The sequence below is a fragment of the Acomys minous genome (assembly GCF_964271855.1).
Source record: "Acomys minous genome assembly, chromosome: 7".
Taxonomy (NCBI): Eukaryota; Metazoa; Chordata; class Mammalia; order Rodentia; family Muridae; genus Acomys; species Acomys minous.
In genome coordinates this window covers 70,452,123-70,467,333 of record NC_140488.1, presented here as the reverse complement: position 1 = coordinate 70,467,333, position 15,211 = coordinate 70,452,123, and the positions used below count along the sequence as shown (strand labels likewise).

Here is a 15,211-nt window from a genome sequence, read left to right as displayed (position 1 = left end):
AGAGATGCATCAGGTGGCTAAAAGATCATTTTTCTCATGTATTATCCAAGAAAAGGGGAAGAAAATGAGCTCTCTGTCATCCCTGCCCCCCATTGTCTCTATAAGGTGTAGGTACTGTTTTCTTCCTTCAAGTTTTTTTGTTATTTTATTTATTATAATTTATTCACATTACATCCAGATTGTTATCCCCTCGCTTTTGCTTTTATCTTCCCATTTCCACCCTCCTTCCCTCTTCTTCCCTATTCCCCTCTCACTTTCTCAGAAAGCTATACCACTTCTGGGTATATACCCGAAAGATGCTCTACCATACAACTGATATTTTCTTAAGAATTTTAAGGTTCACAGAGCTTATGTGGCTTACTTAGGATTATCCACCAAGAGCCAGGTCTGAGACTTCATTCCTGCCATCTTAGCACAATACAGTCTAACACAGGAGCTATGCCATAAAGTTATGCCAGCCTAGTGTAGCTATATAGTGACTTCCATGTCAGTTTCAACTACAGAGTAAGACTGTCTCAATTGAACAAAGGGGCTAGTAAGATGGCTCAGTCAGCAAAGGTACCTGCCATTCAATCGGCTCCTCAAGGTTGTCCAGATGCCCATACTGTGGTATTTCCCTATCACTAAATACATTTTAATTATTAAAGGAAAAAACCAACAAGATAACCTCCAAAAGGATGTTGAGCAGATGACCTAGAATAAGGAGAAGATCCAAACCAGTTGTTCCTTCTACCTGGCATCAACTATCCAATAAATATCAAATAAGAGACTTTAATAAGCTACATAGGTATGCTAGAAGCAAAATAACTTCTCTTAATCTTGTTGTCTTTTCTGGTATTCTATTCTTTTTGTGGTTTTGATTTTTTTTTTTGAGACAGGGTTTCTCTGTATAACAGCCCTGAATGTCCTGGAACTCATTTTGTAGACCAGGCTGGCCTTGAACTCACAGCGATCCGACTGCCTCTGCCTCCCAAGTGCTGGGATTAAAGGTGTGCATAATCAACGCATGGTCTGGCATTCTTTTTTTTTTTCAGATAAATTATAAGTATTTTTGTATAGAAAACACGTATATGTAAATAGTACTGAATTATTCTATTTAACAAAAATGACTAAACTTGTAATAAAACAGGCAGAAAAATAAAGACAATGGCATTAAGCTTCATATTTCAATCATAAACTAGGCTTCTTAGAAGTGGATGCCAGCAAAAATTGGGCTCATATGCCACCATGTGGTTCTTATGTCTCAAAAGTTAATGTATACAACTTCAGAGAAAGTTGCCGAAGTAAGCTGATTAGCTATTCCATGCTTTACATCAAATTATTTTAATGGTACTGTACTCTTGTGTTAAAAATGACAAAGGAAAAACCTTATATTATCATGTGCTGGCTAATAAAACTGTACAATAACATCTCTGTTCAGTAAACTATGCTTTGAGGTATTAGAGCTTGAATAAAGGACTAAAGACTAGGAGAGAAAATTGTACACAAAATCAGGGTGGAGAAAGCCAAGCTAAAGCCTCACTTAGGGTACTTTAGCTTAAATCCCCATTTTGTGCTCCCTATAATCACCTACATGCAGTCCACATTTAAAGAGACATAAGTGGTACAGTGCTGGAAAAGAGAAGTGCAGAAACGCTTCCATGCCAGTTCTACTGGCTTTTGTTTTCTTAATAAAGGGTACGGAACTTAGGCTGTGTACACTGTACTTAAGAGGAACCAAACACCTACTTAAATGTGCTATGGAACGTGGCCCTGGACAAGATCTTATCACTAAAATCTATGTAATCTATAAGTTATTGCCAAAAAAGGATTTTCCCAGAGAAAATTTAGATTGATGTGGGATGGACCAGCCCACTAGGACAAGTGGTCCAGAGATGCATAAGAAAGCAAACTGAGCAGATCAGAGGAAGCAAGCCAGTAAGCAGCACTCATAGTCTCTGTTTCAGTTTCTGCATCTCAGTTTCTGCCTTTAGTTCTTGACTTGACTTCCCTTGATTATGGACTACTGTAACCCATAAACCCTTCCACTGCCAAATTGTTTTGGTCATGGTGTTTTATCCATGAAAACAAACAAACAACAACAACAACAACAAAATAAAAGACAACCCCCACCTAGATAGCTGTGTATGATGACTCATACCTGTAACCCCAGCCTTGAGGACACTGAAATAGGAGGAATGCTAAAATGTTCAAGGACAGCCTGAGCTACATAGTGAATTCAAGGTGAGTTTAAGCTATACAGCAAAAACAAGAACAAACCAAAAGAGATAAATAGACCCTTAGCAGACGTGATTCAGAAGATCCTGAAATTAACTCACTAAAAGAAAAAAGTGTTCACAGGTTTAAAAAGCTACTGAATTTTAAAAAGGGGGAAATCTCATTGGTAATAACAACTAAGAATCCTATGTGCACATTTAAGAAAATATAAGTTAACATCTTACGGTGGTGAAGCAAGTTGACTAATACAGCAGATTCAAGAAGGAACTGAAGGCACGATATAAAGGGCTGGCGTGTGGCTTAGCAGTAGAGGACAAAAAGACCCAAACAAAACCAGATCCGACATAAAACTAATCAATTATCTTCCGTTCAGAAATCTACCTTGGGAGACTAACAGAGCACTAAGCACTCAGTCAACTGTAACCACTTTTCAATAACAATAGATCATTGAGGAATGGCACATGTTCAGTGACATTCTTCTACAAACTGTTTTGTTTCTTTTTGAGACAGGGGTTCTCTGCATAACCCTGGCTGTCCTGGAACCTGCTCTGTAGACCAGGCTGGTCTCAAACTCAGAGATCCTCCTCTCTCTGCCTCCAGAGTGCTAGGATTAAAGAAGAGGTTCCACCACTGCCCAGGGGAAGTTTCATTTTGTCTTAAAGGCTAGATCAAAGTGCCCAGTGTTACATTGCTCACTATGGAAGAAAAGCAAAGGAAGAATGTAGTTCTTGCCTTTAAAGAAGTATTTTAAAAAAAGAGAGAGAGAGACAAAGCCACAGTCACGTGACTAATACACTAAGTCTGAGACATCAAATCTCATTAGAAGGTTGAGAAGTAAAACTAAATAACAGAAATATAAAAACAAGAATTATGCAATAAAGAGGACATAATGAGGCAGAAAGACATACAATCACATCAGGTAAATTAAAAAGTAACATATAAAGGCATGCAACTTAATAACTACTAAGATGGTATTAATTGATGAAAGGAATGAAGATGTATCATTTTTTGGTGGTCTTAAAAATTAAGATAACAAGAGCTAGAGAGATGGCTCAGAGGTTAGATACTGTCTGTTCTTCCAAAGGTCCCGAGTTCAATTTCCAGCAACCACATGGTGGCTCACAACCATCTATAATGAGATATGGTGCCCTCTTCTGGCGTGTAGGCATACATGCAGGCAGAGCACTCTATAATAAATAAATCTTTTAAAAATTAAGGATAATAAAAAACACAAAATTAAAAACCAAAACAAGAGAGAGAGAAAAAAACCATAAAGTTAGGTGGGTAAGGAGGTGGCAGAGATCTGGGAGTTGGATCAAAATATATCATATGAAAAAATTTAGTGAAAAATTAAGGATAATAAAATTATATATAAAAAATTAAAAAATAAAATTATAGACAAAAGACACTGTAGCCACAACTGTACTGTAACGATAGGAGGTAGCTTTGATATATCTTGAATAAAATTAGGTTCAAATGACAGGAAATGTTTCACTGAAAATATAAAAATAAATCCTAACAAAATACTGGCCAGATGAAATTAACTAAGGAACATTTATCAACTGCACTGTATGCCCCTCTATTGTCACCACCTTGCTTTTGACCTCTTACCTACTTCATCTTAAGAGCATCCTAACAAATGTTTTAATATCCATTTTATTTTCTCCAATTCATCTTTCACACTGATATACAAAATGATTTTTCTAAGATGAAAAATGTTTATTTCAAGGTCTCAGACTTATAGGTCAATAGTACAGTTTGCCTAATATGCCTAAAGTCACAGAATTCAATCCCCAGCATAGAAAAAGTGGAAAACATTTGCTCTGGTACTCAGCAGACCAGATCTGAAGGCCAGCTTCAAGACAACATAAATCTGGCTAAGTAACATAATCTCACTAGGCCTTGATTTTTCGTATTTCTTTTGAATTTCTGTGTTTTCAGCCCAGGGCCTTATGTATGCTAAGCAGGAGCTATTCTTCTGAGTTACAGCCCTAGCTCTTCATTTTGCTTTCTCTTATTTGGAGATAAGGGCTAAGTTGAGCCTCCCGAGTAGTTTGAACTGCAGGCTTGTAACCCCAGGCCTGGATTCTTCATCTTCAAAATGAAAACAACCAGGCATGGTGGTACACGTCCATAATCCCAGCACTCGGGAGGCAGAGGGAGGAGGATCTCTGTAAGTTCGAGGCCAGCCTGGTCTACAAAGTGAGTCCAGGACAGCCAAGGCTAAACAGAGAGACCCTGTCTTGAAAAAACAAAACAACAAAAAACCCAAACAAACAAACAAAAAACCAAAACCCACTACAGCTTTCAGTTGCTGGACTGAGGGCACCGTCTGAGTAATCTGTAGCCTAGAATACAACCTTTTGAGAAATCAATGCTTATTTTTCTTTACTGCACAACTTTGAGAGGTTTGAAATACCCGTGTTACTACAACCATCAATATTCCCTTTCCTTTTCTGCTTTATTGATAAAGGGTTAAAGAATAAAATGTAACAAATACCTAAGTGTGTAAGCGGGCATTCCACTATCAAGTACAGTACACATAGTTTTATTCCTGGCAGCCTGTAGCAATTAGACAACATTACTTTCCTACTGGATTTTTTACATTTATTTTTCATTTTCATTACCACTCGTTAGCTATACAACATAATGAATTTCATTATGACACTTGTTACATGTATATACTTTCTATTACACTTCCAAGCTCCACTTCTAACTTTCCTGTTTTATTTCTGGATTTCCCTTTTCTTCTTTTAGTTATTATTTATATGTATACATGAATATATAAATATAACCTGTGAGCCCATTTAAGCTTGCTCATTTGTGTATGTTTTAGACCTCACCATTTGGTACTAGATTACCAATTTGAGAGCTCATCCCTAGGGGAGATTTAGTCTCCTCTTGGCAGTCACTAATTGCTTATATAAGCTGTTATCTAGAGGTTGGCCTTGAACCCAAGGCTGAGGAAATATTGTGGAAGAGAGCCAGAGGACCAGGATGTCTTTCATATAGGGCAGGGAAGATCTCAACACTATGATAGCCTAAACATGACCTGAACAATGCTAACACTAGTTGAAAATCTTTCAAACATACAAAAATTTGCTCTTCTTAGCACATGCTCATAGTATATACCTCTAAAGTCAGCAAATAAGGTTCACCCAGTTAAACAAATTTCCTGTAATGAGAAATCCATCATATAATAAACAAAATGGCCTCTATTCACTTTCTACTTTGTCTTTAAATACAGTATGTAACCCAAGCTGGCTTCAAACTCAAGACTCTTCCTGCCTCAGCCTCCCAGGTAACTGATATTACAAGGTGTGTGCCATGCTTTAACCACTTACGAGCTATGATCCAGCTTCCCATAAAGCAAGAGGCCAAGTCATGACATGACCTCTTTGGGGCTCTTTCCTAGGGAGATACTATTTTATTTACTGTTTATTTTTGGAGGAAGGTGTAAGTCAGGGTGATCTAGAACTCAAGAAGTAGCCCTGGTCTTAAACGTTCCACCCTCTTATCTCCGCCTTCTTAGTGCTGGCTGGGATTCCAGTTGGTACTAACACACCTAACTTGCTAAAAAAATTTTTAAACAGATGGATAAAAGATCATTTGTGTCTTATAAGCATGTGATAGCACATAGATAGTATACATGTAGAGTGAAGAAATGTGAATTACAGTGCTAATTCAATGAATTTCTAACCAACTGAAGAAATTCTTTCACTAACCAACTGAGGTAATATGTGAAAATACTTAAAAACTTTTAAGTACTAAACAGACAAAGTCAAAATTCTTAGCAATTTACAACTCCATAATTTCTTTTGGCATACATTTGTATGTAGTTTATTATGTAACTATACATAATTAATGTATCTAACTCGGACTTTGCAGATATGGACATACCCATGAAAGAACGTATCACTAGAATCAATGTGATGATCATATCCTTTACTTCAAAAAGCTTCATCCAACTCTATTATCCTTTGTTGACAAGATCATTTAAGATCTACCCTGCTGGCAACGGTTTAACTTTATAGTCAGTACTTTTAACAGTAGATACTATGATGTAGATACATCTCTACAACTATTTTATCTTCCTAACTGAAGCTTTGTGTTCTTTGACGAAAACCTCCCCTATTTCATCTATCCCCCTGTCCCTAGCAACCATCACTTATTTCTCTTTTAAGGCTAGCCAAACAGGATATTTTAGAAAGCTCTTACAAGGGGAACACTCTTATGTCTGGTTGATTTTACTTTGCATATTGCCCTTTTTATTATTGCAAATAGCAAGATTCCTTGTTTTTCGAGGCAGGATAATATTCAATAGTAGATTTTTACCCACTCATCTACTGATAAACATTTGAGATTCATGTTTTAGCTACTGCAACTTATGGACAATAAACACAAACATAAGATTTTAGATAGCTCAATATCCAAACTTTGATTCCTCTTGACAGGTATCTAGAAATGACACTTGGAATAGATGGTAATTGTATGTTAATTTTTGGAAGAACACGCATATTGTTCTGAATTGTGGCTGCACTAATTTACACTTGTACCAAGAGTGCATAAGGGTTCCCTTTATCCACATCCTCACCAATACTTAAGATTTTTTGTTCCTTTAATAGTAACCCTAACAGGTATAAGGTAGTATCTCACTATGCTTGTGATTTGCAGTTCCCTAATGACTAGAGATGATGGGAAATTTTTCATAGACCAATTTGCTGATTCTTAATTGTTCTATGACAGAGAAAAAATTTAGATAAGAATCAGCCAACTTACTAGTACAGTTAATTAGGCATGCATGTCCTCAATTGGAAGCTTAGGAAAATATAGTATTAATGATTGCTGCTCAGGCTTCTCTCTGTTACGTTATTTGACATAAAGCATGATTTTCAGAAATAGTATCTTTTTATGGTGCTATATGGAGAAGCAACTAGGCATCCTTTAATTTATAATCATATAAATTAAAGCTTATTAAATATAAATTAATCTCCGAAAAATCTATGAAGTACAGCCCTAATGAGAAGTCTCATTTTCGTTGTAGTAGTATAGTTTCCTTGGTCCCTGTTGGCATTTGGTTTGTTAGTTAACCTAATAATCTGAATACACATACCTTCGGCAGCATGGGGGTATCTCTTTTTTTCTTCTTCTCTGAATTAGGGTCATCTAATAAGTCTGGCTCAAAAGTATAAAGTTCAGTAAGCTCATTCATGGTAAAATGACGCTCAACCTGCTGTTGATCAACAACTCGGAAAGACAATGACTGCTTTGTTACCTGACGGTCATAAATCTTATCTTCCATGGTTCCCTTTGTAAAACAGGTGGAACAATATACAAATAAAAAATTAGTCAACATGAAACTTACAGATAAATCTAACTACTATTTCATACAAAAAGGTAAAACTTCAAGGTCATACGCTGCCATAAAGAACACCTAGCAGTGTTGTTCCATTCATGGCAGAGCTCGTCTGTTCAAGAAAACTTATCATCTTAATTTATCATCAAATTAAGAAAACTAGACTATGGAGAGTCACTCTAAATTGTCTGACCAAAATGAATCTGTGTGCTGCCTTGATATAGGATGTACTTGGTGAAAGTCAAAGAGCAGGCAGAAATCAGCATAAACAAAAAGAAAAGGTGCGTGAAATAAGAATTTACATAGGCACTGAAATTAGAATGCAAGAAAGCAGTATTTTAGTATAATATATAATGAGCTAACCATTACCAAAACTTCCTTTAGGTCAAATGTAGCTTGCTTTAGCTCAGTACAAGCTAGCATATTGACATGTAGTATTCATCACTTCATCAACTAAAATATATAGAAGCTGTACATTTAAGTGACAGGAAAAAGTTTATAACCATATACCACACACACTAAGGAACATCAAGGATGTAGGGAACTCCTGGGAAGATCAAGGTTGTAACTGAGAAAAGCCCGAGTTAGGTGCAGGTATAGCTGCTCCTACAGCAGATGTGCTACTACTTAAAAAGGCAACTTGACTCTACACACACAAACGACCTTGAAATGCAACAACTCCTTCAATTTTATTTTCTTACATCTGAATTCTGAAGGAGAGTTGATTTTGTTTTTAAACAGAGGTCTTACTATGTACCCAAAACTATGCTTAAAACTGCTACCCTCCTGCCTACACATTCCATGTGCTGGGATCACAGCTGTGTGCTACCACGCTTGGCTTCTTTGGGGATAACTTGTCTTCTGCTTTATTTAATAAATTTACAGAATATTTTCAACTCTGTCTCTAAGAGACCTCTGCTGTGAGTATCTAAAGTATTGTCAGTTTATCTGTAAATGTTCTGCACCTCAAGAATATCCACTTCTTCCAACTTTTTACTATGAAAAAAAAATTGTAAAAGACAAACCTACCTGAGCTAAGAACCTATATACATAAACAGGCTTAGTTTGTCCAAAACGATAAACTCTGAATATACTCTGGATATCGTAAGATGGATTCCAAGAAGCATCAAATATAATCACTCTATTAGCAGCTACCAGGTTAATTCCAAGAGATCCTGCTTTGGTGGAAATGATGAACAATCGCCCTCTAAAAATGCAAATATAAAACAAATGCTTAGTTATGATATGACTTTAATATTACAAACGTACACACACAAAGTACACATTATCTATAGTGGTTTAAATAAGATGAATCAGCTTCCCACAACAAAGAAATCAGAAATCCTCAATTGTATTGTTATTATATTAATTTAATTATATTGTTAACTTTAAAGCATCCAATAATTTGTAATTAAAGAGGACTTAAGATTAAGAGGAGTTAGGAGAAAGGAAAGATATGATCAAAATGTAGTTTATGTAAACATTCTTTTAAATAAAAAAGTTACCACTATACACATTAGAATCTATTCTATATCATTTATGACTGGAGAAGAGTAAATTAAAAATCATATGAGGATTGTTTCTCAGCCTTTTGGCTAAAATCAAGTGTAGTGTCTGTTATCAGTGTAATATCCGATGTATCCTCTAAGGACAGTATGTTACATGGAGTTTTGGAGCTAAGAGATGGAATAGGAGCAGTTTCTGTCCACTCCACGCATCGACCTGGTACTTCAGTTCCTCCAAGAACAGTGCACCACCTTTGGAGAACATGAATGAATGAACAAACAAACAAACTAGCTTTTGTTTTTAAAAAAAATGACAATGCTATGTCCCAAGAAGAATGCAGAACTCTCTACATTACTGAAAGGAATACAAGACCATAGAGTCACTTTGGAAAACTGACAATCTCACAGACAAACATAAAATCATCATACAAACCAGCAACCGTGATCCTCAGACTGTATCATAATAAGGAGAATACCATTGATGACAAAAAATGTGTATAAGAACACTTAAAATAGCTTTAATTTTAATTCCAAAACCTGGGGACAATCCAAATGTCCCTGAGAAGGCAATGGCTACACAAACTGTCTATATCCTTATGATGCTCTAGGACTAAAAAATAAAAAGGAATTAAGCATGAATCACAAATACATTTTTTGCGACATAATCTCACAATATTGCCCTGGCTGATCTGCAATTTGAACCAGGCTAGCACTGAACTTACAAAGACCCACCTGCCTCTACCTCTTAAATGCTGGAATTAAAGCATGTGCTACCTTGTCTGGCTCAAATGCATTTAGTAAGTGAAAAAAATTGAGGCTCATATGGCTATAGTATATAGGATTCCAAGAGCAAATTTTGAGGTAAAGGCTGTGATTGATCTGGTTTTAGCCTTGATTATATCAATTACTAAAAATGAGAGAATACATTAAAAAGCTAATTTTACTAAACCTAAATTAAAAATACAGAAAATACTTCATACCTAACATTAGTTTCATCATTAAATTCTTCAGCCCACTTCTTCCTTGACTGTGCATTAGTAGAACCATCCAAGCGGTAGTAGTCAATATTTCGGAGCCACTTCCCTTCACCTGAAAATGTAAATAAGAAAACTCAAAGAGGAAGTTGATGTGTTACTCTATTATATTGGTAGATTTTCTTCCTTGAGTATCACTTAAGAGCAAGGAGGCTGAATGGGTAAGGGTTCTTGCCACAAAGCTTGACAACTTGAAGCCAGGCGTGGTGGTGCATGTCTTTAATCCGAGTACTCAGGAGGCAGAGGCAGGTGGATCATTGTGAGTTCGAGGCCAGCCTGGTCTACAAAAGGAGTCCAGGACAGCCAAGGTTACACAGAGAAACCCTGTCTCGAAAAACCAAAACACAAAACAAAACAAAACAAAATGACAACTTGAATTTGAGCCTCAGGACCTATGCGGTGGAAAGAGAAAGCTATCCAAGCTGTTCTCTAACCTACACTCATCTGCCCAAACACTTACACACATACTAACTAAACAGAACAGAACAGTTGGAGGGGGTACTAGGCAAGGTATAATAGTACATGCCTATAATCCCAGCACCAAGAGGATTGATGGAGAACTTCAAGGAGCAGGCAAGCCTAGGAGTCCATAACTAGACTCTCTCAAAACTCAAAATACAAGCTAGAGATGCAGCTCAGTTGGCAGAGTGCAATGAAGCCCTGGATCCTGAAGATGAAATAAAACCAGATGGTGGAGGTTGTATGCACATAATTCTAGCACCACTTGGGAGGTAGAAGCAGGAGGATCAGAGCTTCAAGGCCAGGCTCAGATACAAAGTGAATTCAAGACTCTGTATTAGGAACAGAAACAAACTGGGTAATGACTCAGTATCTGCTGTGCAAATAGGAGGACCTGAGTTCGGATCCCCAGTATACAGAGAAAAGTGGGACATGGTGGTAGGCACCTGATGCCAGGGGCTCACTAGTCAGGTAGCCTAGCTGGAAGTGTGAGTGAGAATTCAGTTAGCGGCCAAATAAGACAGAAAGTGACTGAAGAAGATACCTGGGGCTGAACTCTGTCCTCCATGTACTCAGAGGCACATGTTTACTTACAGGCACACATACACACAAATATAAAACCAAATCAAAATGGTGGGCTCTATTAATATAGAGAAAACTCAGTAAAAAAAACAAAAACAAAAACAAAACAAAACAACAAAAACTCCTTTCTAGAATGTACAGAACATACTTCTCCCCCACCTTTTCAGGGCTTTATTTTATTTTCAGTATTTTACTGAGACAGGGTTTCACTCCACAGCTAAGGCTGCCAACTGAACCCATGATCCTTCTTGTTTCTGTAATGATAGTACTCTGTTACTACACAGAGCAGAAAAATAGTCCTTTCTTAACCAAGGGATAATTCACCACACTGTCTCATGCCTGTAATCCCAGTACCTTGCTCAAACAAAAGGTGTTCCCAAGGCTGTCCTCTACGCCAACTCACCTACAACTTCACCAAACTGGTCAGTACCTAAACCTCTCAAAATTCTAGAGTTCTCTGAATTTTGGCATACTACATATACGACTAGATAATAATTCCTAATTTGAATCTGATAATCTGAATTAAAATTCACACTGTTCTAAATTCTGATTAAAAATTTAAGATTCCTGAATATTTCATATTTTGCAATTAGGGCTATGTGTTTATTCAAGCTCTATAGCATATTTTACTGTGGTGTCCAGTGGTAGTCATAGCAGTGGTAATAATAGTCACTTCAAAGACTGCATGGGTAGTTAAAGCCAATACTTGCCAAAGATAATTTATAAAAGTATAAGTAAACTGGTAAGCATGTAAGAACAAAACCAGGTTTAACTAGTGATCAGAAAAATATAAATTAACCAAGTATGGTAGGAAGCTGAAGCAACAATCAAATCAAACTAAACAAGAAACCACCCAAAACAAAATCAAGGACTCAGATTTACAAGCTGTTTCTGAACTATAATAATCAGAGAAACCAAGGACTTTATTTTGAAGAAAGAAGTGAGGGAAAGCATTGAAAACTATGAAAAAGTAGGTAGGACCACTAAAAAGCAGAGAAACAGAAAGGTTACATTGAAAAATGTGGGAAGCAGCATACAGCCTAAGATCATAGCTTAGCCTCCAAGAGATGCTTTCCTGTTATGTGCGGTATGCTACTAAACTGGCTGATTTTTTTTCTTCTTGTGGGATTTGTACATCCAAGTTAACTGTTCTATCAGTGAGCTACATCTCCAGATGCTTCAATAAATTTAGCAGAAAACTGCCTTATAGAAATTACTCTACAGTCTGAAGTTTTATTCAAAGGATTTGAAAGTTTATGTTTTACTGGACACAGTGGTGCACACCTGTAATCCCAGCACTCAAGAAGGCAGAGGCAGATGGATCTCTCTGAGTTCAAGCCTAGCCTGGTCTACAAAGTGAGTCCCAGGACAGCCAGCCAAGGCTACAAGAGAAACCCTGTCTCAAAAAACAAAACAAAATTTTAAAAAAGAAAAGAAAATTAGTGTTTGAATACATGAAAACTCAAAATAGTCAAACATCACCATTTACAACAGCCCAAGGGTGAAAACACTTCCATTATCAAATGAAAGTATAAGATAGTAACACCTGCCATTAATAGATTAACATTGAAATTAGTTCACAAAGTCAAAGAAGCAAGTAACAAAGAACATGTATTATAAATTCTCACAGTAGTCCAGACTTAAGTCTCTTGTACAAGGCATGTAGATTTCTTGTTACTTAGCTATAAAGAAGCTGAGACGAAGGCCAGGGAAGTAATAACTAAAGATATAGGGCTTCATACAGAATTGATTAAAATGCTTAAAATTTGACCGTGGTGCTAGTTTCACATATCTGAGTATCTTAAAACCAGTGAATTTTCTACATTAAGTGAGTAAAATATACAATATGTGAACTGTGTATTAGTAAACTAATGTTCATGCTAAATTAAATTGTTCTACCATTGTAATGTTACTGTTAACAAATTTTTGTTAAATGAATTTTAGTAAATCTTGCAACAAAGGGGTAAACAATAGGATGAGAGACACAGTAACACACCTCACTGTAATAGTCACGTTACTAATTGTTTCCCAGAATGTCACACTGCAAACCGCAAATGTATACAAGAAAGATTTAAACAAACCAAACAAACCAAGCCAAGTATAATAACCAGTGCTGTAATCTATCATGCATGAAGTGGAGGCAAGAAGATCATGAGTTTGGGGCTATCCTAGCTGAACATCAAAATAAGGGGGAAAGGGAGGGCGGAGGGGAGGGGGGTGTGGAGCGAGACAAGAAACAAAGGCAGACAACCAGATGTCTGTGGAAAAAGACAGGATAATTTGGCATGTCAGAGTGGTGAGACACTGAGTAATCTGATTTCCCTTATCCTTAAAATGTTCGTATGTGTTCAAGGAAGTGTTTAAAAATTATAATAATGTAGACATGCTTATAACTCACCTTTATAAATAAGAGGTTTATCTTTATCTTCTGTTTTCTCCCTACTAGCCAATTCCAGAAAATCTTCAATCAAGTCCAGAGATATGAGCGACTGGCTAAAAACAAGTCTTTAAAAAAAATGATTAGTGTTCACAAATTAGAAGATGACTCCAGTAAAGTTATTATTTTTCCTAAATATCTATAAATGTAACACAAAATTTTATAATCAAACTCCAAAAGCTTCAACAAGACATACATTGAAGAAATTAACAAGCTGACTCTAAGATTCATATGAATGGTAGGCATGGGACAACAACAAAAACAAACAGAAAAAAAGGTAATGCGTCACTGAAGGGATAGGAGAACATCGATGGAACAATCTAGACACAACCATAGTTTGCTTGTCTCAGTTGTCTTCCCCAGAATCAAACAAACTGCAGGAAGTCACTGAAGCAATTAACCCTAAACTATAAACCAAGTTCTTCTTGATGGTTCCTATAAACAGGAATTTACGTTCCTGTTTATATGTGCTATTTAATTGATATTGATGTGGAATTTGAATTATTAAGCTGGAAAAGAGGTCAGCCTGAATCATTAGCAACTAACAATAGCCTACAAACTACTGAGCTATGTATCATGGAGAGAAGTTAACAGTCATTGGAACCAAATGTCAATATACTAATGGCTCCTAGTTACAAGTAACATAAAGAAAAGCTGTATACTAATTGATAAGCTAATTTGGTTTCGCCTGCTTTATTAGCATTTCACATGAAAATACAAAATAAGTAATACAAGGCTGGCAAGATGGCTCAGTGGGTACGAGTGCTTGTCATCAGGCTGGAAAACTTGAATTCAATCCCAGGGTCCCACATCATGGAAACAAAGAATCAACTCCCAAAGTTTCCTTGTGCCTTGCCCCATGTGCATGGCACAGGCAACACACACCTACACATGTGTACATGCCCATGTACATGCACACATGTAATTAGGAACTTTTTAAAGCAATGCCCACAGAGATGGATCACTGGGGGTGGATGGGCTTTATCTACTTCCTGGGGCCTATGAACAATGGCCACTGCACACTCCCTCTGCCACGTTTACCCCTCTTTGGGCCAAAGTAAACCTCTCCTCCTTTAAGTTGTTTCTATCAGGTATTTTGTTCCAATGATGAGAAAGTTACTAATACAGATGATAGCTAAATAACAAATTGAAAGTGCGGATGATCAAGCCTAGTAGTCATAGACATGCTAAGTGCTCTACAAGCTACAGACATCCCAAGCTCTCAAATTAACTTTAAACCATACAAGTTGATAACAGAAAAACAAGCAACAACACAGATATCTGTAGTAAGAATCATTTTCCCCTTGTACAAGCTCTAAACTCAAATATCTACTTCCCACTTTTCATCTTTCATGAATAACTAAGATGCTATTGAAATTTAACAGTCCAAAGAAAACTCTTCATTTCTTCTAAAGCATTTCTTTACTCTTTTGCCTTCTCATTTTAGTAATTAATAACATAATCCACTAGTTATTTAAGTTGCAGATCTAGCAGTACTCTTTGATTGATTATTGCCTCATTTAATCTATCAATTTCTATTGTTTCTGCTCCAAAATGTGGTTTTTACTAATTAATCCCAATAGCTGGGAGATAAAGGCAGAAAGACTGCTCAGTTTAAGAC

The 15,211-nt window shown here is 36.6% G+C and overlaps 1 protein-coding gene across 9 annotated transcripts in view; it reads right to left on the bottom strand.

Moving 5' to 3' along the window:
- ATRX (ATRX chromatin remodeler) overlaps positions 1-15,211 on the bottom strand; it is a 142,867-nt gene that overhangs the window by 14,366 nt on the left and 113,290 nt on the right. For all 9 annotated transcript variants that reach the window (XM_084789262.1, XM_084789261.1, XM_084789263.1 and 6 more), the window contains 4 exons: positions 13,552-13,658; positions 10,059-10,167; positions 8,603-8,780; positions 7,331-7,525 (listed from right to left, as the gene is read on the bottom strand). In XM_084789262.1, the coding sequence (XP_084645388.1) occupies positions 7,331-7,525; positions 8,603-8,780; positions 10,059-10,167; positions 13,552-13,658 (589 nt within the window). The remainder of the gene's footprint in view (positions 1-7,330; positions 7,526-8,602; positions 8,781-10,058; positions 10,168-13,551; positions 13,659-15,211) is intronic.